General features: G+C 50.1%; 1 protein-coding gene across 5 annotated transcripts; it reads right to left on the bottom strand.

Moving 5' to 3' along the window:
• Positions 1–2657: 2657 nt before the first annotated feature.
• Positions 2658–25350, bottom strand: PATL1 (PAT1 homolog 1, processing body mRNA decay factor). Of its 5 annotated transcripts, none has more exons than XM_073346867.2 (19): positions 25239–25350; positions 22632–22743; positions 22127–22341; positions 21933–22010; positions 20291–20485; positions 19540–19641; positions 18895–18984; positions 18401–18618; positions 18199–18288; positions 17753–17936; positions 17241–17364; positions 16763–16860; positions 16541–16600; positions 15720–15868; positions 14329–14488; positions 11423–11578; positions 9739–9830; positions 4366–4515; positions 2658–3861 (listed from the first exon to the last, which is right to left on the bottom strand). In XM_073346867.2, exons 1-19 carry the CDS (start codon positions 25251–25253, stop codon positions 3840–3842), a joined length of 2310 nt encoding a protein of 769 aa, XP_073202968.1. In that variant the 5' UTR covers positions 25254–25350; the 3' UTR covers positions 2658–3839. The 5 variants fall into 5 exon arrangements, with proteins under 5 accessions (XP_073202968.1, XP_073202966.2, XP_073202965.2 ...); XM_073346865.2 differs by lacking the exon at positions 25239–25350 and adding an exon at positions 22841–22933 and having other exon boundaries at positions 21933–22007; XM_073346864.2 differs by lacking the exon at positions 25239–25350 and adding an exon at positions 22841–22933.

The raw sequence follows: 25350 nt of genomic DNA on the forward strand, positions 1-25350 counted from the left end.
TCTCTGCTCCAACTCCAAACCACTCTGCTCCAATTCCTTCCCCTGGCTGATTGAAGCAGGGGGTTTTTATCAGGTGACTTCAGGTGCTCTAATTGGCTTCAGGTGCCCAGTTTGGCCAATGTACATTTGCCAGCAATGCCCCTCTGCCATGTATACTGGCCAAACCGGACAGTTTCTACGTAAAAGAATAAATGGACACAAATCAGACGTCAACAATTATAACATTCAAAAACCAGTCGGAGAACACTTCGATCTCTCTGGTCACTCGATTACAGACCTAAAAGTTGCAATTCTTCAACAAAAAAACTTCAGAAACAGACTCCAACGAGAGACTGCTGAATTTGAATTAATTTGCTAACTGGACACCATTAAATTAGGCTTGAATAAAGACTGGGAGTGGATTACACATCTCCCCCCCCACTGTTCCTCAGATGTTCTTGTCAACTGCTGGAAATGGCCCACCTTGATTATCACTACAAAAGGTTTTTTTTCCCTCTCCTGCTAGTAATAGCTCACCTTACCTGATCACTCTCGTTACAGTGTGTATGGTAACACCCACTGTTTCATGTTCTCTGTGTATATAAAATCTCCCCACTGTATTTTCCACAGCATGCATCCGATGAAGTGAGCTGTAGCTCACGAAAGCTTATGCTCAAATAAATTTGTTAGTCTCTAAGGTGCCACAAGTCCTCCTGTTCTTTATACATATTTTAGAAATCACCCTGAGTTGGGAGGGCAAAATTCTTTGAAACCTCAAATTCTCAAAGGACAGGAAATCCTTTTCCTACCCATTCCTACTAGCTACACAGTCTCCCATTGCTGGACCTCTCTACAGTAACCATGAAATCCTGCTGTTCTGCCTCACAAGCAGCAAAGGCCCGTGGGATTGCACTTAGAGGGTTTCAGTTGTGCCACTATGACCACTCGATCCTCCCCCTCCGGAGTTCCTTAGGGTCAGAGAGAGGTTGGGTCCGTATTCAAGAGCTACGTGAACAACATGGTCTAAAATGCCAGCACCAGGGAAACACCAACCAGCTTTACATCATCTTTGCACCCCCCCCCCCCCATGCTGGTTGAGATGAACTCCCTAAATGAAGAGCAGCTGCTGAGGCCAAATCGAGGTCTGAGGAGATGGTGATTGGCAATGGAAGCACATTGAAGAACTCCCTATCTCCATAGCATCACTCTCCACTGAAAGCAGCTTGCTGCTGGATTGCTAAAATGAGCCATTACTTCCTTATTCACCTGGAATCCTTGCGGCTAACCCTGGCCCAGAGAAAAGGGTGCTTCCATCTATAGCTGCCCAGGAGACTGCATACCCCTGAAACAAAACCACTCCAATTGGTTCAGAACAGAGCGGCTGACGTACTCAACAATGCAGGGTGGCAGGGCCACCTGTCCCCAGGGATGTGATCTTTTCAGCTCTTGCTCTGCCAGTATGTACCCATATCATGTACAAATGGCAGCTTAGCGGAGATTGATCTGATTTCACATGTAGCTCTGGGTGCTGAACATATCAGCCCTGGCACTTTCTCAGGCTGCTCCTTTGGTAGGTAACTGATGCTTGCACTGAGATTCCATTAGGAACAACTTCATCATCCAGCCATTCCACTTCAGGTACAGAAAGAGGGGAGAGTGCCTAACTGCACCTGCTAAGCAGGATTGTCAGCACAGAGATGGGAGACCTCAAAGGTTAAGTTGGCTGCTATTAAGGGGAGCAGCATTGATGATTCAGGATATGTTCTTTCCTCTGAATCAGTAGCAAGAGCCCACACGTCCCCTTTTCCAAATGAGACGTGAAACAGAAGTGCAGACTTCTTGGTTGTTAAAACCTCCCTGGCACTTTTCACAAAAGTTGGCAAGTTCACAAGATGGTAACAGTGGGGTCCTGGTCAGGTTCTGCCTTGAAGATTCACATTGATTTGACAAGTCCTGCAATTTCCAGTGGAGATGTTCTTAACATCCTGCCGTAACTTTCAGTAGTGGTGCTATGCCCTGTTAAACAGCTCCCCCACTCCACTCCCAAGACTATGATCAAGACAGAGTATAACAAGGGACCATTATGATCAGCTAGTCTGCCCTCCTGCACAGTTTGGCCAGAGAATGGCACCTGGCAATTCCTGCACTGAGCCCATGTTTGGTTGAACTAGTGCATATTGTTTTAGGAAGATGTCCAATTCTGATTCAACAACAAAGAGATGGAGAATTCCCCCACAGCCCTCGGCTAGTGATTCCAATGGCTGATTACCCTCGTTTTTGAGGCACAAGTTTTTATTTTCAGTCAGAAAATGTCTAGCTTCAAGTGCCAGGTCTTGGATACTGCTATACTTTTGTCCACTAGATTAAAGAGCCCTCTATCAAAATCTTTTCTGCACCTCAGGCTTTAGAGGTAAGAGATATTTGCTGATAGCCTGTCTGGAAGGCACTTTGGGATGATGGAAAAAGCTCCAAGAGGCACAAGACCACCAAGTGGAAGGAAGCACTCTACTCTCCCCCAAGTATACAATTCATTTTTATTTACAATACCCTATAAAAATGTAAATTTAGAAACTTATTTTCATCAGAACCAAAAACAGGGAGGGAGGGAGGGGGAAAGCACAAAAAAGGAATAATATAATAAAAGAACGGTCCACTCGATTGGTTGTGAGGGAAATGGAGGGTGTGGGGTGGGGGGCGACTGTGGGTATGGAGAGTAGTTATGGGGAGGTGGTTTTGGTTGGAGGGGAGAATTCTTTGGGGAGAGGGATTAGGAGAAAGCAGCGGATTTAGGAGGGAGGGGCAGCTGGTTATTAATAGGGAGGAGTTTACTGGTTGTAGAATACCTACATGTGCAAATATTTTTGTTGTTAAAAGCAAAGTAAGATTAAAAACCCCACCACATTCCAAAAGGAGCAAAACAGCAGGATCTAGCAGTGGTTGGGTATGGAAAATTCATTCAGATTAGCGGCTCTATCCACTAGGGATCAAAGCCAGGCCCCTTGGTTATTGTCTTGGAGGGCTCTTGACAGCATGGGCCTGACCCAAGGGGCAGGTGTGAGAGAGAGGGGTGCAAAATGATTCTCAGGAAGACAAGGCAAGTGTGCAAAGATGTGTGTTCACTGTGTCACAGGACTAGGAGGGGTGACAGAGGGGAGCCCAGCTTGTGCAACTTCAGAAAGAATGAGAGGCCCAAGACAAGCTGGGACAGGAGAGCCCACCCTGTGCAGTATGAGGGGTGGGACCAAATCTCAGTGCTTGGATGGGGGTGGGGAGTAGCCAGCAGATTCTCACGTTTTAGCCAATGAGCAAAAATTGAAGAAAGAGACTGTCCCTCTGATCCTGTCATCTAAAAGTCACACCCTCCAAACATTTAGGAGACATTGGGCAACAGATGTCTCTCTAGGCCCCCAACTCCACCTTCCAGAGCACATGGGGATTCTCCCCACAACTAGTGGTCTCCCTGGCTATCTGGATTCTGCATTGACAGGGGGGCAGGAAGGAGGAGAGGGTGGGTTCCTCACCACTCCCTCAGTAGCCTGAATGTGGTAGGTGGGGGAAGACAGGGCTGTGTTGGGAGAAAGCAGCAGCTGTTGTGAAGATGCAGAGGGAAATGGGAACACAGCAAGGACATGCCGAATTGCAACCTAGCAGCGAAGGGTGGGAGGACAAACCAAACACACACCCAACCAAGTTCACAGAGCATAAGAGAGGTCTTCCATGCCAGATATCCAAGAGAAAAATCCCACAAGGCTTTGCTTCAGGGGAGCAACTGCCTCCCCTCCTCCACTGCAATCCTCTGGTGGTGGTGGTGGCGGCGGCGGCAAGGATGGCAGCCGGCATTGAGGACCTGTCAAGACCTCCTACCGTATCCCCTGCACTAACCTGGCAGGGCAGAGGAAACAAGAACAAGAGAGAGTTAGATAGCCGCAGTACTAGGGTGTGATGGAGATCGGTGTCCCCTCCTTGGCTGGAGCACATGCAGACATTCAAGCCTCATCTAACACCACTGAGATCCCCGCCACCTTCACTGGTCTTCATCGCTGCCTGTCCAGCATTGGCAATTCCCACTTTTCTGTTCTCCTAAAATCCCTGATGGTTTAACTGTGGAGAGCAGGGCTGAACTCCTGAATCTCCCCCTCCACACCCTTCTAACTCTACATATCTCCTGGTCACCTCTTCCCCAGCCATACTCCTTCCTCCCCACCCTCAAGCATCTGACATCCACCCAGCTCCAGACAACAGAGCCTGACTCCCTGTTCCTCACTTGCTGAGTGTCACTCAAATCCTCACTGCCACTGCACAACTCCCTGCCCCCCTCCCTGTTATTACACATGGGAAGCAGGACAGCAAACACAGCACTAAACCAGATGAGAAACAGGGACTTACTGCAACTTTGTCTCCAGCACGTTCAGCTTCTGCTGATCAACATAGCGAGAAAAAAGGGACAGCAGGTTAGAGGGGGTGGATACTGGCTTTGCCAGCGCTGCTTCAGGGATCCGCAGAAGCTCTCGGGTTGCCATGAACATCAGCTCCGTCCTGCCAAGGAGAAGGGCACAGATGAAGGTGTGAGTAGGTGGCAAGATGACAGAGCTTCCCTGCATCAACCCCAGGCAGGATTTAGCGGTCAAGGTGGATGACAAGAAGCACAGGAATGGGAGTTCTACTGATAGCCTAATTGGCTTCTCCTAAACCCAGCTAGATTCTGTGAGATGACCTCCTATCAGCAGATAGAGACTGGCAGTTTCAACAAGGTTTTGACGGTATATAGGGTCTGTTTCACTGAGGAATCCAGTTGTGACCAAATTGAAGACGCTCTGCAATAATTTATTAATTCTGTATGTTGACCTGGTTATTGGGATGTTTGCTATAGGACTATATTGGTTTAGTTTAAGAGAGAAGACAAGGCAAAACAAGCAGGAAGGAAACAGAATGGCTCCAGATAAGCCATTCCTCTGCAAACAACTGAGGGTCATTAAGAGACATCATCATGACCAGGAAGAGGCCCATGCACATGGCAGATCAAAAGGACTATAGCTATTTAGAAAGGGATTCTCTCAAGAAGGATAAGAGAGGTAAAGAGGGAAAGTTGCTCAGGGGAACCAGACTAAGCTGTGGTCTACACTACAGAGTGAGGTCCACACAAGGCAGCTCATGTTGACCTAACTAAGAGTCCACACTAAAATTTTGCTCCCGCCAACATAATTTGTCTGCTATAACAACTTAATAACTCCCCCTCCATGAGCAGCATAGAATCAATGTGAATGAAAAAGAAAAGGAAATTTATTTGAGCATGAGCTTTCGTGAGCTACAGCTTTTACCAGCAGGAGAGTGAGTTTGGGGGGGGGGGGGGGGGGGAGATAAGCTATTACCAGCAGGACAGTGGGGTGGGAGGAGGTATTGTTTCATGGTCTCTGTGTGTATATAATGTCTTCTGCAGTTTCCACGGTATGCATCCGATGAAGTGAGCTGTAGCTCACGAAAGCTTATGCTCAAATAAATTGGTTAGTCTCTAAGGTGCCACAAGTACTCCTTTTCTTTTTGCAAATACAGACTAACACGGCTGTTACTCTGAAATGTGAATGAAGTTAGGTTGACACAGCATCAGTGTAGACACTGTCTTGCTTACATTGGCTGTTGCTGGCTTTCAGGAGCCATCTTCAATCGGTGCAAGTGCTCCTGGCGAGGACGTGCACCGCCGACACAAGTAGCAAAGATGTGGACGCACACAAGCGATGCAATTACTGCAAGCTTTGTTCCTCCTGTTAAAATCTCCTCCTGTTAACTTTGGCTTAAGGAAGCTTGATGGTCAGTTTATTCACCTCTAGTCAGATGCCCCCAAGACAAGAAACTGCAAGTGTCCAAAGCAGCTGGACCTGCTGGGTTAGCACAGCGGATACACAGTGTGCTATAGCCCAGGGCCTAGTCTAAGCATGGAAGAAGGGTGACATTCTACCCCAAGACATGTAAAACGCACTCAACGAGACCAGAAAGAAACTTTTTGCCACGTAGCCATTAATGAAACCAAAGCCAAACAAAAAGTGAAAGAGGGTAAGTGTCAAGAAGCAGGAAGGAAGCACCATCATGTGACAGTGAAACCCTAAGCAATGGTTCCTACTAGAAAAAGCTCAAAAAGCCTCCACCAACTTGGCTGAAATGCCACTGGGAGACTGTTTGAGAAGTAGCAATCACTCAGTCATGCTCCCATATGAGGATCCAATAGGGTATGCAGGCCACAGTTCAGTTCCCAGAGACAGCTTAGCTGGCCTATAAGAAGTCAGCTAATGAATAGTGGCTGACTCTGAAGAACTCTAGGAATCATCTGAGTCCAGACTGGTCACCACTTTGGCCACACCCAGTGCCTTAACAATTGACCACCAATCTCTCATTTCCAGACTGAACCCCAGGGGCTGGTGGGTGGGTGAAGCCCTTTATAGATAAGGCCAGAAGGGACTAGGAGATCATAGAATCATAGAATATCAGGGTTGGAAGGGACCCCAGAAGGTCATCTAGTCCAACCCCCTGCTCAAAGCAGGACCAATTCCTAGTTAAATCATCCCAGCCAGGGCTTTGTCAAGCCTGACCTTAAAAACCTCTAAGGAAGGAGATTCTACCACCTCCCTAGGTAACGCATTCCAGTGTTTCACTACCCTCTTAGTGAAAAAGTTTTTCCTAATATCCAATCTAAACCTCCCCCACTGCAACTTGAGACCATTACTCCTCGTTCTGTCATCTGCTACCATTGAGAACAGTCTAGAGCCATCCTCTTTGGAACCCCCTTTCAGGTAGTTGAAAGCAGCTATCAAATCCCCCCTCATTCTTCTCTTCTGCAGGCTAAACAATCCCAGCTCCCTCAGCCTCTCCTCATAACTCATGTGTTCCAGTCCCCTAATCATTTTTGTTGCCCTTCGCTGGACTCTCTCCAATTTATCCACATCCTTCTTGAAGTGTGGGGCCCAAAACTGGACACAGTACTCCAGATGAGGCCTCACCAATGTCGAATAGAGGGGAACGATCACGTCCCTCGATCTGCTCGCTATGCCCCTACTTATACATCCCAAAATGCCATTGGCCTTCTTGGCAACAAGGGCACACTGCTGACTCATAGCCAGCTTCTCGTCCACTGTCACCCCTAGGTCCTTTTCCGCAGAACTGCTGCCTAGCCATTCGGTCCCTTGTCTGTAGCTGTGCATTGGGTTCTTCTGTCCTAAGTGCAGGACCCTGCACTTATCCTTATTGAACCTCATCAGATTCCTTTTGGCCCAATCTTCCAATTGGTCTAGGTCCCTCTGTATCCTATCCCTCCCCTCCAGCGTATCTACCACTCCTCCCAGTTTAGTATCATCCGCAAATTTGCTGAGAGTGCAATCCACACCATCCTCCAGATCATTTATGAAGATATTGAATAAAACCGGCCCCAGGACCGACCCTTGGGGCACTCCACTTGATACCGGCTGCCAACTAGACATGGAGCCATTGATCACTACCCGTTGAGCCCGACAATCTAGCCAGCTTTCTACCCACCTTATAGTGCATTCATCCAGCCCATACTTCCTTAACTTGCTGACAAGAATACTATGGGAGACCGTGTCAAAAGCTTTGCTAAAGTCAAGAAACAATACATCCACTGCTTTCCCTTCATCCACAGAACCAGTAATCTCATCATAAAAGGCGATTAGATTAGTCAGGCATGACCTTCCCTTGGTGAATCCATGCTGGCTGTTCCTGATCACTTTCCTCTCATGCAAGTGCTTCAGGATTGATTCTTTGAGGACCTGCTCCATGATTTTTCCAGGGACTGAGGTGAGGCTGACTGGCCTGTAGTTCCCAGGATCTTCCTTCTTCCCTTTTTTAAAGATTGGCACTACATTAGCCTTTTTCCAGTCATCCGGGACTTCCCCGGTTCGCCACGAGTTTTCAAAGATAATGGCCAGTGGCTCTGCAATCACAGCCGCCAATTCCTTCAGCACTCTCGGATGCAACTCGTCCGGCCCCATGGACTTGTGCACGTCCAGCTTTTCTAAATAGTCCCTAACCGCCTCTATCTCCACAGAGGGCTGGCCATCTCTTCCGCATTTTGTGATGCCCAGCGCAGCAGTCTGAGAGCTGACCTTGTTAGTGAAAACAGAGGCAAAAAAAGCATTGAGTACATTAGCTTTTTCCACATCCTCTGTCACTAGGTTGCCTCCCTCATTCAGTAAGGGGCCCACACATTCCTTGGCTTTCTTCTTGTTGCCAACATACCTGAAGAAACCCTTCTTGTTACTCTTGACATCTCTGGCTAGCTGCAGCTCCAGGTGCGATTTGGCCCTCCTGATAACATTCCTACATGCCCGAGCAATATTTTTATACTCTTCCCTGGTCATATGTCCAACCTTCCACTTCTTGTAAGCTTCTTTTTTATGTTTAAGATCCGCTAGGATTTCACCATTAAGCCAAGCTGGTCGCCTGCCATATTTACTATTCTTTCGACTCATCGGGATGGTTTGTCCCTGTAACCTCAACAGGGATTCCTTGAAATACAGCCAGCTCTCCTGGACTCCTTTCCCCTTCAAGTTAGTCCCCCAGGGGATCCTGGCCATCCGTTCCCTAGTCTGATCATCTAGTCTGACCTCCTGCATAACACAAACCAAAAAATGTCACCCAGTTACCCCTGTACTGAGCTCAGTAACTTGTGTTTGGCTAAAGCATCTTCCAGAAAGGTCTTCCGTCTTGATTTGAAGACAGACATCAAGAGATGGAGAATCCACCACTTCCCTGGGTCATCTGTTACAATGGTTAATCACTGGCACTGTTAAAAATTGTGACTTAAGTTGAATTTTTCTGGCTTTAACTTCTAGCCACAGGTTCTTGTTCTGCCTTTCTCCACTAGATGACAGACTCCTGTAACACCCAGTATCTTCTCCCCTTGAAGGTGCAGATACACTGTAATCAAGTCACCTCTTGAACTTTTTTGGATTGAAGTAAGCAGATTCCACTCCTCAGGTGTCTCACTATCAGGCATTTTCTCCAGTTCTTTGTGGTTCTTCTTAGCACTCTCTAATTTTTCAACATCCTTTTTACAAATGTGGATATCAGAAGAGCAGAAAGTGTTCCACTATCTGTCTCACCAATGCCTTATAAAGATGGAAAAATCACCTCCCGGCTGTTTCTATATCCAAGAATCATATTAGCCCGTTTTGCTCCTGCATCACACTAGAAGCTCATGTTCAGTTGTTTTCCCTCTATGAAATTAAATCCTTTTCAGCCATTGGAGTCCCATGTTTCAGGCGGAGACTGCATTCAGCAAAACTATGCACCGTCACTGGGGTGCCTCTGTGGCTCTCTGGACTCTAATGCAGAACATTCCCCTGGCGGCCAGGAAGTGTCCCCCTTCCTAGGAGGAAGTTAGACTCCTTCAGTGGGGCTCACCTTCTCCACAACTAACTCCAAAGAAGGCCCAGAAAGAACCACTGAATATCAGTTCCTGGATACACAGGAGCTTTGTAGTAACAGACATCAGCAAGACACCAATAAGAAGCCTGGAATTACTGTAGCAGGCTGCCAACTCACAGCGTGATCCCTCCTCCAGCTGGAGAGTTGTGGGTTCTGTTCCAATTCCTAATCTTATGCTCTGACTACTAGACCAAACCGCATCTGTTGTTAGGAGGCCATATTACTCAGTGTCTACATTGATCCAGGGTATGCTCTGCTCACCACTGGTCAACATGCATTGTCAGCAAATTGGGGGGGACGCAGCTAAGGGATGCAGCTGGAACTCACCACTGGTTGTCCTGCATTAGCTCCGTAGCAGCACTGGAATTCTGCAATTCCTCCCCACGACTCAGGACCAAGTACAGCAGGGACAGGCCAAACTGCAGAGAGAGAAGTAGTAAGACAGCGTGTGGATGGAGGAGGGGACGATTGTGGGCCTGACCCACAGCAGGCAGACTCTTCTCTCTTCCTGGTGCTGCTATACGACCACAGTTCCCACTCCTAGGTCTGAAGCCTTCACTTCCCCTTTTCTGGCCTCTGCTCATGGCCCTCTGACTTTCCCTGTGCCCATTGACTGCAGCCAGTATCTGCGAGACCTACTCCAGCACAGGCACTGTTTCCAGAGCCCAACAGTCTCATTTATTATTTGTATTACCACAGCACCTGGGAGCCCTAATAATAGACCAGGACCCCTATATACAAGATTTAGTAATAACAGAGAGGGAAAAGTCAGATTAAGACACAAACCATCTGCCTAGCATGTTTAGCCTTAGACGGTGCAAGAGCGACACTGGGTAGGACTGGAAATGTGAGGTGTTGCTTTGCTACAACAGCATGTCTTCTTTCCCTTCAGCTTTTTGGACATGTGCTTCTTGGTTTCCTGTCTGTAATAGCCCCATTATACTTTTCTGGTTCCTTTGCTGTGCTGGGTTTATCAAAGCAGACACTCCCATTGCCCAGAAGCAGCCTATTCCCAGATTCAGCAAGGATTGTACAGCCCCTGCGTTGAATTACAATTCCCATAGCACTGTTCCTCCTTTGCAGCACACTGCCCCAGAACAGCATGCTGCTCCCAAACCTGCCCAGCACCCTTTGTGCCAGCCAGCACCATCATGCTTTGGCACATTAATTGCCTTGGTTGGAGAGCCACTAGAATCTGTTTAGCATGCTTTTGGAGGTGCTGAGCTTATATAATTCCAGGATTCATTCTTTTACATTAATTCTCCTCTGGATCCAAATGAATCCTAAAGAAAGTAACTGATATGTTGCAGGCCCCAGGAGTGCTATACAGCCTTATCTACCATTAAAGCAAAAGCAGTGAAGACCAGAGAAACAGACCCTACTGTGAGGACGAGATGCACAAGGAGAAAGACTCCTATCATCTGCACGTCTAACTGGTGGTACTTCTAAGGTGTCTTTCACTCCGATATGCAATTCTCAGCTCATTTAAAGCTACTCACCCCGCAGCTGGCTGTGCAGTGCAAGGAGAGGGGAGATAATGGAAGTGCTCTGCAGGAAGATTTTACTCCCTTTCCCCAAGTCAGTCCCATTCCTTTAGCGCCTTGCTCATCCACCCCTGTTGCTGCAATTCAACGCAGGAGACTTCAGTGCCAGTTAGCTCAACGCTACCTCTCCTGCCAAGGAAACTGCTGGTCAGAAAGGGCGGCCTCTCAACGAGTTGTTGGCCTGTCCCTGGGTTCAGGAATCACATTTATGGGGGTTCCACACCGCCTGGGTGGAGAAGGGGACCAGCTCTCTCGTTCTCCTATTGGGTGGGGGGTGTTTGGACTAATGAGGGTACCCTCCAGTTAAAAATAGAAAGGACAGACTCAAGGGAAGTGTCTCTAGCATCTCTCACGTTCTGAGGGTACCAGATGGGTCTATACCCTAATTGGGTCCCAGCAGTGAAGGGACTGAGTAGGCAGATGCTGCAGCCTCTCACAGTGCTCAGCAATAGCTCAGGCATAGGCACCTTGTTCTGGAGCACAGCTGCGAGGTGCAGGTTGGCAGGTGCTGGCGCCGTGGCGCTCTGAGGTAGGTTCGCTAGCTGCTGCAGAAGGCTGGTGACCGTCCCCGACGGAAGATGATAGAGAACGAGAGAGAACGGCCTCAACAGGCACAGCAGCACCTGAGGGAGAGAAGAGCAACATGAGTCACAGACACCTGACTAGGCAGGCAGCTCCCCACACTCCAGGAGGGGCCATCGGACCGAATCCAGGTATCATTTCCTATTGGTGAGCAGGGCAAGGGCTCTCAAGGGCGTTCCCTTTTTGAGTAAATCCAGTTATCCAGGTGACACAGAGTGGAGATGCTTAACAAAACAGGAGAGAGAAAAGACAGGCAGGAACTGAAGGGAAAGTAATAATGGGATGTTTGCCTGCATGGAATGAAGTGACAGCATCACCTCCAGGATGAGACAGGGATGGCTACATATTATTAAGTTCTCCCACCCAATCCTGTCTATGTAGATTGTCTCCATTTGAAGAAAGGAGCTGTCTATGTGTTTGTGCAGCACCCAGCACAATAGGGCCCCAATCACACCAAAGGCTTCTACATGCTGCTGCTGCAATACAAAAGGAGTCATGCTACTAATATTCCCTCATTCCATTTGTTGCTGACGTTTTGTTCTGAGGCAGCCTCAGAAAAAGAGTTGGTTCAGTATGGGTTTGGGTCAACGTCCAGGGAGGATTCTTATTTTATCCGATTCTGATTTATTTCCTGATCTTTGTTCTTTGCACTGAAGCCTGGCCTCTGAATCTTTCAGCGGGTTATAGCACAGCACGCGCCCTCAATACCTGATCCTGCTAGCACTCTGAAATGCACCTCACATACAGCGTGGCTAACGTTACTCCAAGACCTGTTTTTTTTTGACAGTTCCAGACGTTTGAGTGCTTGTAAATGCAACACTGAAGTTAAAGTTTGAGATCTTTTCATTTCCCTTTTTAAAAAAATCAGCAAAAAAACAAACAGCTGGCCTCACTGGTGATTTCACTCTGGTCTCTATTACTTTATTAAAGCCCTGTACTATTATTAATTCCATAGGGTTTCAACCAGGTACCTGGAAATTGAGACTCCCTCTAGCCCCTCAGAAAGGGTATCAAGTGATATTATGTATTTACTCTCCGTCACAGCCACATAAACAACAAACTCCAAGATCAAACTGTGAACTTTGCATAAGTAGAAGTGAATTTTCAATTCCACTACTTTCCATGTGTCCTGTAAAACAGCTGACACTTCTTCAGAGGGTGGAAAAAACTCTGGCCTTTTAAGTTCAGCCATTTTTGAGAATCTCTCCATATTAAACTGTATTTTAAAAGAAAATGAAGATTGGAATAATGCCTTTTTCGTTTATTTAAAAAAAAAGTCTGAAGAAGGTCTGAAAGACTTCTTGTTTACTTTTAAAAAAATTTTCCAGCTCGTCTTTTTACCTTAGAAATATTGGTCTTTCCTGTTTCTGCTAGATGTCTCCTTAGAAGACTAGAAAACTGAAGTGGGAGTGCTCTCATTCCTCAGTTGAGGGAATGAGGGTGTTGAGTCTTTCAAAAACTTCTCTCTCTCTCAATTATTTGACAAGTGTTTGCATTGATTAAAACAAAATGCTCAGTTTAACAAAAATTCTTTCCCTCTTCCTTGATACTGAGGATTATTATCTGTATCATGGTAGCACAGAGGTCATTGTGCTAGGAGATGTATAAACATAAAAACAGGATGATTGCTGCCCAAAAGACCTTCCAGTTATGTCATAACCCTACTAGTTCTCTATAGTCCATAGAGTTTTCCAGAAAAAGACAGGACCAACAAACCTAACAGTGCTAATGTAATACAAATAATAGTCAGGCTGCCTGTACACATCACAAAGCAGTAACCAAGGAAACGAGTCCACCACCATCCCTCCTTCCCCCATCATCTCCTTTAAAGCAAGAAGAGGTAAATAGTTATTAGGGTTGGTCTATACTTCAAAGTTAGACCAGTTTCACTACGTTGCTCAGGGCTGTGAAAAATGTCATGCTCTGTGTGACATTGATAAGCCAGCCTAAGGCCTGGCATAGGCACTGCTAGGTCAATGGAAGAATTCTTTCATTACCTCAGTTCCCACCTCTAAGCTCTCACTGATTAATTACAGCACAGAAGAACCCCTTCTGTTGCCACAGTAAGTGTCATAGTAAGGTTTCAGAGTAACAGCCGTGTTAGTCTGTATTCGCAAAAAGAAAAGGAGGACTTGTGGCACCTTAGAGACTAACCAATTTATTTGAGCATGAGCTTTCGTGAGCTATGAAGTGAGCTGTAGCTCACGCTCAAATAAATTGATTAGTCTCTAAGGTGCCACAAGTACTCCTTTTCTTTTTGTCATAGTAAGTGACAACACCATACCTATGTTGCTGTATTGTTTCTAGTATAGACATAGCCTATTTCTTTCCCTACTTTCTTAGGCTAACTGTCTGAATGGACTTTTCTCAAGCTTTCACTTTCTAGCTTTGGGCAATCATGGCCAGTTTCAATCTAGAGGGAGAATTTCTTGGAGTTAAGTGTGTGATGAAAATGGGCGCACAATGGACATCTACATATCTAACTGGACCATCCTGTCCAAGGATCTCAAAGCACTTTCCCAAAAATTAAATATTAAATCCTCACAAACCCATATGAGGCCAGGAATACTACATATAGACCAGTCAGTTATTACCCCCATTCATGGAGTTGCAGATATGCAAAGCAAACTTCCCCATGTTCACACAGTGAGCCAGAGAGTGAAGGTATGAGTTCAGATTCTCAGTCCCCTACTCTGATCGTTGGACAACGCTACCTCTGAGATGCAGAGACACACAACTCATACCAACAACCTGAGGGGGAAGTTATTTTTGCCACAGCCTCCTTGGTTACCTCATCCTGAGCATCCTTCTTGATCAGGAAGGGCAGGTTTCTGGCTGTTGCCATGAGTATGTCGGCCGCTTGCTCCGTGGACAGAAAGGGCAGGATCCGGGCAACCATACGCTTCCCTTTCCGGATACACATGATTTGCACAAAGTGGTCGTCACTCGGCCTGCCAAGAGAACGTTCGGACTGTCAATAGCCAGATATAGGAATGACCCCCTAGTTCACAGTGGGTATATGCAAGGGACTCACAGGAAATCCCACACCCCTGTAACATGGGCCTGCATTTAATTGTGACCTCTCCCCAGCCAGAAAGGACACCTTCCCAAAAGCATCACTGATCTGGCCTGAAGGGAAGCACATGGAGGAGAGGGGGAGAAAGAAAAAAGAAAAAAAAAAAGTCATCACACAAAGCTTCTTCCTGCCTTCAAGCTTCCTTTCAGTAGATTATAATAACGGGCAAAATAATGACAGCTGTAGCTAAAGTCGCATAACAGCTTCCATGCTGAGTCCTCCCTGTATGTGTTAGCTGCTCATCATTTACAAGGCTGAAGTTTTCCAGGCTTGGGGAGAAGTGAACTTTGTTTTTTGTAAGGGAGGCAGGAGAAGAGAACCATACTGCCCTGTTACAGAGCTAGTTACAGCTGGGAAGCAACCAAGGGGGGAAAACTTTTCAATGGTTTGCTAGGAGTTATAACTCAGCCTGGGCCCATGCAGCACCGCAACTGCCCCCACACCCCTGGCCCACAGCACCACCCCAATCCCCCTGCACCCAGGGCCCGTGCAGCACTGCCCCCCGCCCCACCCCCCTGCACCCAGGGCCCGTGCAGCACTGCCCCCCGCCCCACCCCCCTGCACCCAGGGCCCGTGCAGCATCACCCCTCCATGCCCATGAAATACATGTCTAACTTCTCTGCATAGGAAAAGCTTTGCTCACTATCCCCAAACACTAAAGGTGCAGGCCCCACGGCAATAAAATCCTTGATCTGAGGGCTGCCATGGTCACACTTTCCTCCTCAGCCCAGGCCTGTTGGTCTCCTCCCTAGTTTCTCCCATGTTTCCTGGGAGAGAACCGGACCCACATATGAACTGGGGAAGAGGCCTTATTCCAGGCAGGACTGGGCACAAGCCTCCCCAAGTGTCTCGGTCTCTTCCTACTCCACCTTTCCAACTGAAGGGGGGCAGCACCCAAAGGAGAGTTCCCTTGCTGTTTCAGTGAGCCTGTTACTAGAACGGGGGCGGCCCCACACATGTGGATATGGGGAATGGACTGTAGACATTCACCCCATCCCAAAGCAAATGAGAGAAGAATTCCAGTCCTCTACCTTCTGTACACATGGGTGGGGCAACAAGTCTGGGGGTGGCACAGATTTGTGCAGTAGCAGACTCACGTTCCTCACCTCTCTTGGCCGGGCATTTTCCCCCTCAGATTGTCATACATGTCACAGATCTTCTGCTTTCTCTCCTCCATCAGGGCTGGCCGCTCCCCCTCCAGGCTCAGGAGGTAGCGCCTCTCATAGTCTTCCACATCCAGGAGGAGGCTGTATGTCTGCATGACACGCAGCCGGATCAGAGCCAGCCACAGGTACCCCCGCTATCCCCCACAGCTAGTCAGGACAGGAAGCCGCTGCCTTCCGAGTGGACTCGGAACCAGAGAGTGCTGCTGGATCAGCAAGCCCTGTAGAGAGTGGGTACAGCAAGGGCAGCAGCAAGCTGCCAGTGTGCCTCAGCCCCAGCCTAGAGAAGCCACCATTCTCTCCTTGGCTGGCTGCTGAAGCAGGCAATGAAGAGGGAAGGTTTTCCATTGTTTATTATGAGCTTTGATTAGAGCAAGAAATAAGGCAGTGCCTGACTCAGCGCAGGGATCTGGGAAGGGGGTGTGTAGGGAATCACTTTTCCCATGGCTTACTGGGAACATATCCCCAGCCCCAAGGGGTAGCCGCTGCACGTGGGTTTGGTAGCTCCCTTGGAGCACTGGCTTGGTTCACTCTTGCTGTGGAGCAAAGATGGGGAGGGACAGATCAATGGTTTGAGCATTGGCTTACTAAACCCCGGGTTGAGAGTTCAATCCTTGAGGGGGCCATTTAGGGATCTGGGGCAAAAATTGTGTATTGGTCCTGCTTTGAGCAGGGGGTTGGACTAGATGACCTCCTGAGGTCCCGTCCAACCCTGATATTCTGATTCTAGCGGGGGGGGGGGGGGGACCTCATCTCACACTCACCTTCTCAATGGTGACAAGGGTCTGACGTCTCTTGTCTCGAACCTGCTTCTCCTTCGTCTCCTAGGGAAAGAGAGCAAGGCGGGCCCAGGTGGAGCACAGAACAAAAAACAGTGTCAGAAAGGAGAGGATGGGGAGTGGAGTGAGCGAAGAGAGGAGGACCAAACCCCGGGTAGAAAGAAAGAGCCCAGACTACGCAGGGCAGCCATGTCTGCTGTTACTCACATCGTCCTCACTGCGGGAGGTCACCACCGCGTCAATCATTTTCCGGGGGTTATTTACACTGGAGACTGTGAGCTTCCCCAGCGAGCCCTCAAACTGCACTGCAAGGACAGAGGAATGTGGATGGAGTCATTGCCCCAAGCCTCTGCTCCTCTATCTACCCCAGAGAAATCTTACACTCAGTCTCCTCCAGCTTCACCCTGCCTCCACATCAATGCCCCAGAGAACCTTGATCTCTCCCTGTCCTCCCCAAGGAATCCCTGCAGCTGTCCCCAATGCCAGCCGTCTCCAGATCGAGTCGACAGCGGTTCTTCTGCCTCCAGCCCCATGACAGGTAACCATTAAAAGAGCACTACGGTTAGGGAATGAGATACTATTTCACGACCAATACGTCACCACAGGTCTGTCAATTCCCTATTGGCCCATGTACCCCCCTACCTTTCCCCAACCCAGGATGCGGTTTGAGGGAGGGGACATTTACCTGGCTTGTAGGTATGCTCTAACTTGGCCACCTGGGGTGTGATGAGTTTAGTACGTTCTTTCTTGGGGCCATCGCCGTGCATCTCCTCTGCCGCTGACACTTTCTCCAGCTTCTGGAAGTAATTCTGAGACAAAAGGGAGGAGGAGGAGGTGGTGGTGGTTAGGATCCCAGCACAGAGAGACCAGGGGCAGCTTGGCCCCCAGAACCAATGTGCCATCACACAAGGTCCCGCAGCTGATAGGGCTGACAAGCCAGCCTGAGTGGATGAAGACAGTGTAGGGGCACAGGTGTAGGGGGTGAAGGGGGAGTGTTGAAGCAGTTACAAAGCCAGCTAACAGCATCATACTGGGAGCTCAGCTGCAGCCACCCTCCCAGCAGTCACTTATTGGGTGGGTGCAGGTATTGCAGACAGGGGATTAGCACACAAGGCCAGCAGCCCCTGGGACAGCCAAGCTCATCCCTAGGTGGAAGCTAGGTTAGGATGGCTCAATTAGTGAGTGCAAAGCATTTACCTGATAGTAGAAGTCATCCAGGTAAGGGTCAGTGCTTTGCAACTGCATCATCTGGATCTTTGATACCCAGTCCTTTTCCCGCTGCAACATGAGATTGGCATAGGGGTCCTTCCGCAGCTGCTCCTGATGGCTGTTCCGGTGGCCCACTCGGTCCCCTGCCGAGCCATTCAGACTACGGTGCTGGCTGGTGGGAGGATCCATAAAAATTCAGAAGATACAGAAAGGGCACAGTGGAGAGGACACATTGATAATGGCCTGCACTGCAGGATGGCTCTTGAGAGGCCACGCCCGACTGTGGGGAGCATGAACTCCTAGGAGACCCCCAAGGGGGTGTGTGTGAGATACCCTCTTTCTCTGGCACTAGAACCCAGGTGAATCTTCTCTTCCCGCAGTGGAGTTCATTACCCCCCCCCCCCCCCCCGAATGCAGGTGATTCCAGTACTCACTTCCTGTTCTGCTGCTGTCTCTGATGTAAGAGCCGCCGATGCTGCGGGTGAAGGTGAGTTGTATCTGGTCTGAACATCTGAGGGTGAGGCCTAAAGAAGAGAGTTGTAACCTCAGGTCTGTCATCTCTGGAGAAAGTCAACAGAGACTCTCAAACTCGGTGCGGTGAGCTCAATGATGGGAGACAGAGGATAAGTGTCGTACCTTAGGTTCTGCAAGTGGGACCCAGGACATGGGGGGTGCTGCTGCTGGGATGGGGGTGGCGCAGGGGGCGGTGGCGCTCCAAAAAAGGCACGGAACCCACTGGCTGGAGACATCATCTGCCCAACTCTGCCTTGAAGCAACTTGGGGTTCATGGATGTGAGGGGGCTGCCAACGAGTCCAGAGACACGAGCAAACTGGCTGGGAGACATTCGTCCAGCCTGCAGAGATGAGGGTGAAGGGGCGGTGGGGGGAGAGAGACCACCACAAACATTACCACTGTGACAGAGAGAGTGGGACAGACAAGACTGAGTGGCACAGCTCTAGTCATCCGGGGAGCAGGCAATGGGAACCACCACCAACTGTCTGAGAAGGAGCAGCACAGAGAGAGCCATGCAAAGGCAGAATAGACGACACAGACACCAGAGGACAATGCAGCGCACACAAGATGCTGTTGAGGAAAGACTGAGAACAAGAGGGAATAGTCAGAGCTTTACCTGTGCTCCTCCTAGAAGCTGCGCTCTCTGAAGGTGGGTGAAAACGGGAGTGACGCTGGGAGGGAACGGGTGGCCCAGCAGGGAGGAATTCTGGGGAAAGAAAATGGAAGAGCAAAAAGGAAACACTAATTCTAAACAAAGAACCAATCAACCCAACATGGACATTCAGCAGGTGCATGCTCCAGATACATTCGGATCAGAGAGAAAACGAGAGACCACAGTTACACCCAGATCAGTGACAGGGAGGCCAAGAGATAGGCACATGAGCTTCCAGCACGTGGGATACACCCGGGCCTGAGAGGAACGGGGAAAAGGAAAGAGGTGCTGAGATACAGAAAGGGGGATCTCTAGTCGACACATGGAGGTCAGAACATTGAACACCAGATGATTCCCCTTTAAGAAAAAGTTAGTTTAGACCCAGAAGCCTGGATCTGTGGAAGGGAATGGCATTACAGGAGGGATCAGAGGACAAGTGTGATGGTTATGGGAAAGGACTTCAGGATTATTGAGACAGAGTAAGAGGCTCGGGGTGAAGTTGATGGAAAACAGACTTTTGGGATGATAGAAGGGACAGTTATTGGGGCCGGGGGACCTAGAGAGTGAGGGGTCAGGCTGGGAATACACAGAGCATGAGACACTCCGTACCGGGACATTGCAGAGCTGGTTTGGAGACATCCTCTCGCTGTAGGGGGAAGGATAACGCTGTTGCATCGGGGCCCGGATGTGAACAGGCTTCGGACACAGGATCTATCAGGAGGGGGAAACCAAAACAAGGGAACTAGTCTTAGTCCTAGAAACTAGCTTCCCCTTTCCTTGCCAACATCTGCCAGGCAGCTCCTCCCACAGAGTTATCAGACCAGCCTGCAGTGTGCCATATGGTAGAGCCCCTCCACCTCCCCGAATTCCCCCATCTTGTGGTAGGGGGGGAACCCCCCAGTACACAGAGCAGCAGCAGCATCTTCAGACTGTTTCTTCTGGAGGAGACTCTGGCTGGATAGCATCTGGTTTCAGGCAGCAATGCCACGTCCCTCCCCGTCTGCCAATTGCTGGCATGTGAAAGCAGCGTATGAAGGAGGATCATGTAGGCTCCAGGCACAGTAGTGGCACCTAAAGGACAGAGCGGCTAAGAGGACAAGCCTACCCACCCTACCATTAATCTCTTCTCCACCTATCAGCATCCAGGCACGCACTCAGCTGTGTTGCTACTCTAAAGATTGTGTGGTGGCAAAAGCTAGTGGCAGGCTCCCTTAAGCTGCCCTAAAAATTTCAGGGTCTTCACCTTCTGGGGTCTCTCTCTCCCATTTCTACCCTGCTTCTTCCTGGAAACACCACCCTTTCCTGAAACCATGGTGACCAGATCCACCTCCTGCCAGAGAAATGTGAGGGGCAGAGGTACCTGCTGGTTGAAGTTGGGCACGGTGGCCTGCTTTGGTGGGGTGCCGATGGGGACAGCCCTGACAGGGGGGCTTCCAATGACTGGGGAGGACGAACGCCTGGGCAGTGCCCGCTCCGAGAGGTCCCGCTCATCCTCCTGGCCCTGTGGTGGTCTCTGAGGCAGAGCATATTCCAGCACAGACACCGAGGGCACCTCCTGCACACGGGAGGAGGGGAAAAAACAGCCAGTGGTTAGCTACTTTGAATTGTGTGTAGTTTACCAGCTTGCCAGTGGCAAGCCCAGCACGCACTGAGGCTCAGTGAGAACAGAAAGAAAAGGATTACTTGTGGCACCTTAGAGACTAACCAATTTATTTGAGCATGAGCTTTCGTGAGCTACAGCTCACTTCATCAGATGTTCATCAGATGTTCATCAGATCACATCATCACATCTGATGAAGTGAGCTGTAGCTCACGAAAGCTCATGCTCAAATAAATTGGTTAGTCTCTAAGGTGCCACAAGTAATCCTTTTCTTTTTGCGAATACAGACTAACACGGCTGTTCCTCTGAAACCAGTGAGAACAGAGGCACTCGCGGCACAGCTACAGCAAGGAAATCTGCCTAATGAGAAACAGGGGGAGGATGGTCAGGAAAGCAAATGCTCTCTGGGGAGCTTCAATGTGTCACCTGCAGCTATAATCTAGTGGGCAGGAGTCCTGGCCTAGAGTATGAAACCCTACGCTGGACTGAGTTCTATCTGGGATTCTGCCAAGGATTCACTGCAAAGCAAAGAACAAGTCACCACATCTGTCACTAGCAAGCTCTGCAAAGTACTGAGAGACTCAGGGAGAACAGAACTGTGTGCTACGTATTATTGTTCCATCTGCTGCCTTTCATGGCAATAGAGACATTGTTGATACTTTTTAGCCTGACTAGCCCTGCAGAGCCAGCCCAGATGCAGACGAATTAGTTGGACTCTATTCTGGTTCAAGCAGCAGCATTCTTAGCCAAGTTGTGATGGCAGATTCTTTTATCTTGAGGAGTTCACATCAACTTAACTACTCCTGTAACATCTCTCAAATGGGACAGGGTTACTGGGGATAATACACAAGCAGGAAACAACCCAGCTTGGCTCGCAGATCCAAGATGAAATTGGCAGAGCTGGCAGCTAAAAGACTTTCTCGTGAATAGATCACGTTTGATCTAGAGTCAGCAAGAAGCAAGTGCTGGCCCACCCTCCACAATACTATCTTAGAGTCACTTTACAGAGCAAAATGGCTCTTCAGGAGTAAATAAAGTCTCATACTTCAGGGTCTAAGCTGGCTTTCACAGAACTCAAGAAGGAATCGCCCACCTGGCATGGGGTGCAATACAATAAGCTAAGAAGTACATTATGGAAAACTGCAATTTTCTCTGATGCATCTGCAACCAGCACCCCCGGGCAACAGCCTCATCTGAGTAATAGGAGGCAGCACACCAGACCAAAAGGGCTGGTGGCCTGATTCAGTGCAATGGGACACAGAACTGGCAAATCTTATGCTCCTGGAGATGGCAAAAGCTTCTGCTCTGCACTGGAAAGGGATTCCTGAGATGGGAGGAAAATGGCTCCACGAAAGACTCTGAGCTCCCTTTGCAGGATTAATAATGAGACAGGACACGGCACCTGAGTGAGAAGCGGTCCTCGGATGCGCCTCAGAACTGCAGATCCATCCCAGATGCTGGAGTTGAGGCCTCCTGGCTGCTGTAAAAGAGAGTATGATGAACTATCATGGAGAGGGCTCTCCTGTCTTTCCATCCATTCCATGAAGCCAGGCTCTGCCCCCCCCCCCCCCCCCCCCCCCCAAATATTGCACTCACCTGCATTGGAGGCTGGGTTTGCACAGCCTGCATGATGGCTGGATCTTCGAGCTCGTTCTCGATGACCAGCTTGCTCAGCCTCTCAGCCAGGTTCTCCTCATGGTGCCCCAGCAGGTCCATCTCATCACTGACCGCCCCATCTTCCAGCTCTCTAGCTGTCGCAGGCTTGTCTTCCAGTTCTGCGAGCCGCTCATGTGCCTCCTGCCAGTCGTCATCTGCAAAGGAACCACAGAAAGGAAGCAGGGCTGGTACCTTAGTGCCACTTATTTATTCCACAGACAATTACATTTCCCAGGCACCACTGGACTGGAACAGCAGGGAAAGCTGGGGCTCAGGACTGAGGGACATCAGCAAAGCTATGGGTGGAGCAACCCGGAACTGGAGCTGCAGGGTGGGGTGGCTAAGGGCAGGACTGAAGGGATTTCCATTCAGATATGGCATTCCCTGAAGGAGAGCTGGGGACAGAGAGGAGGAAAGGGGAGTGAATGGGAGATGCAGCTCTCACCAATAGCACCAGCTCCAAACGTGTCGTCATTGAACTGGTCGATATCTTCATCCTCCTCGCCCAGGGTCTGAAAGGCATCTTCATCTTCATCCAGAGGACACTCCTCCAGGGACTTGGAAAGGAGCAAAGAGAGAACAATGAGCAGGCCTTCAGATATGCCAGTTTTAGTTGCCCTCCCAGCATCACTAGTGTGGGCTCCTCTCAGTCACCTCATGCCCAAAGCTGGGGCGCCGAGTTTGTCTGTCTGAACCCGTTCCTGGAGATTGTCTCATTTCCCTATACCAGCACATCACAAATGTGGCCCTTCAGAGGAAAAAGAGAGACATCACCTCCAGCACACACTAAATGTAACTCCTCAGACAAGGCATGTCATCCCTTAGCAAGTGTGTCCCAGGACACCCCCACACATCCAAATTGCACCCATGACCATCAGACAAGGTACTTCTGCCCAAGCATAGACTAAGGCATCACTCACCTCCCACATACCCATTACACACACCTTCTTTACTAAGCATGCCTCCTTAGATGAGGCAATGCCACCCCACATATAAACATCCCATTTCAAGCACACCTCCTCTGACAGCATGAGCGGAAGGACAATAGTCCAGTGATTAGGGAGCCAGTCTGGGATCAATTTCCCTGCTCTGCTACTATAACATCTTGGGCAAGTCACTTAGTCTCTCGGGGCCTGTTCACCATCTGTGCAAAGGGGATAATAGCATAGCCCTGCCTCACACAGGTGCTACAAGGATAAATACACTAAAGATTGTGAGAGTGATGGGAGCCAGATAAATACAAGGGATAGAAGGAACCTTCTTCCCCTACCCACCCACGACAGACCAAGCACACCCCATAGTCCTCCCATGCACCCTCCTCAAACAAGCGTGCCCCTTGCCTGAGCTCCCAAACTCGTAATGGCTACCCCATCCATACCTTCCATTCAATCACGTTCTCCCTCAAGCTGTTCCACTCTCAGGACCCCACCAGCCAGGCACATAACTCTTCAAATAACATAGCATGTAACAGAATAAAATCGACCATCATCAAGCCCAATCTGATGGGCCAACATCCTGGGCATCCTCCCGAACTAATGTCTGATCCCAACCTGGTGCACCCATATCCAGAGTAGCCATCTGAATCTAGTTCTGGGGCACACATACCCCACATGCACACTATACTCAGAAAGGCTGCCCCTGGGCCCGTATCCTGGTAGTTCCTGCTCCGAGAGACATGTCCCCGCCATATCCTATATCTACCTCCCTAAGAAAGGAGCCACAGATCAAATCCGGGATGTGCTGTGGCTCATACCCTACATGGCATCCCCAGCCTATACCACAGAGTCTCTGACTCCAGCCCACGCTCTGTGCAGCCCCATCTAATAGAGGCAGCCTCAGCCAGTCCGACATGCTGCCCCCTTCTGAGAGATTCCCCAGCCTACATCCTTTACATTTAACTTCAGAGCCTCCTACTCCATGTGTGTGCCCCCCAACCCTAGCCTGCAGAGCCCATATACCAAGCAGTCACCTTAGCCAAGCATTCCAAGCACCAGCCTGCTAAGTGCATACCTAGCTCTGCCCCTCTGAAACAGCCTCCATCGCCAAACAGCTCCTGCGCAGGGAGGCCTCCTGGGCACCCACTGAGTGTGACCTTCTCAGCCACTCACCCCCACTCCAAGGGGGGAGGGCGTCCCCCTCAGACAAGCATCCCACAGTCCCCAGCCTGAGAGAGAGAACTCCCTACCCCACATCCCTTTCTGACCCATGCCCTTGGCATTCCCTTACCCTCTCCACATACACAGAACCCCCATTGTCACATACTGACCATGCACCCTGCAACAGAGGCTCCTCTGGACCTGTAGCCCATCGCCCCCACAACTAAACCCATCCCTAAGTCATGCCTCCTGCACACCCCTCCCTACAAAGATCCTCCAGCCCATACTTCCCCAAAAATTCCTCCCATCCCATGCCTCCCAGAGACCCCCTAGCACTCCATGCCCCCCAAACACCGAGCTTATGCACCCCCCCAGTCACACACCCTGAACCCCTTCCCCCCATGACACACACATGCCAGCCTATACCCTCCCCAGCACATCCCCCCCACCTATGCCCCCCGCAACACACACCCCAGCCCATGTCCCCCCACACTTCCCCTGCCCGTACCCCCCGAACCCTGCACCCCCCCAGACACCCTCCCGGCCCATACCCCCCCAACCTTGCACCCCCTCTGACTCCCCCCAACCCGAGCCCGCCCAGACACACACCCAGCCCCTGCCCCCAAAACCCTGTGCCCCTGCGAGCCCTATGCCACCCGACAGACACCCGGGCCCCTACCCGAGAACTCTGTGTCCCGCAGACACACACCACGGCCCCATCTCCCCTAAAGACATACCCCACCCCATGCCCCACACAAAGGCCCCCCTCCGGCCCGTACCTCCCCAGACCCCCCTCCGGCCCGAGCCCCGCCAGCACCTCGTGCCCCCCCAGCCCGTGCCCGCCACACCCCCCGTGACCGAGGAGGAAGTTGGGGCTCTGGGCGGGGGTAGAAGTGACCAAGGGACTGAGGTCAGGAGTCAGAGGTCAAAGGTCGCAGCCTGCGCGGCCCCCTCACCTGGTAGCGGAACATGGTGAGCGGCGCGGAGACTCCCACCGCCAGGGAGGCCCAGCGCGGCCCCCGCTCCGGCTCCGAGCCCCCGCCCCCCGATACGCGCCCGTCGCGTCGC

The sequence above is a fragment of the Lepidochelys kempii genome, chromosome 6, assembly GCF_965140285.1.
Source record: "Lepidochelys kempii isolate rLepKem1 chromosome 6, rLepKem1.hap1, whole genome shotgun sequence".
Lineage (NCBI taxonomy): Eukaryota > Metazoa > Chordata > Testudines > Cheloniidae > Lepidochelys > Lepidochelys kempii.

What these genes read in the sequence shown, in the direction of transcription:
- PATL1 (XM_073346864.2), bottom strand. Translation starts at nt 22,921, where the DNA reads ATGTGCTGGTATAGGGAAATGAGACAATCTCCAGGAACGGGTTCAGAC. An exon ending in AAACCCAGCCTCCAATGCAG is followed by an intron (nt 22,011 to 22,126) that starts GTGAGTGCAATA and finishes TCTCTTTTACAG; the next exon opens with CAGCCAGGAGGCCTCAACTC. An exon ending in CCTCCCGCAGTGAGGACGAT is followed by an intron (nt 16,601 to 16,762) that starts GTGAGTAACAGC and finishes CTCTTTCCCTAG; the next exon opens with GAGACGAAGGAGAAGCAGGT.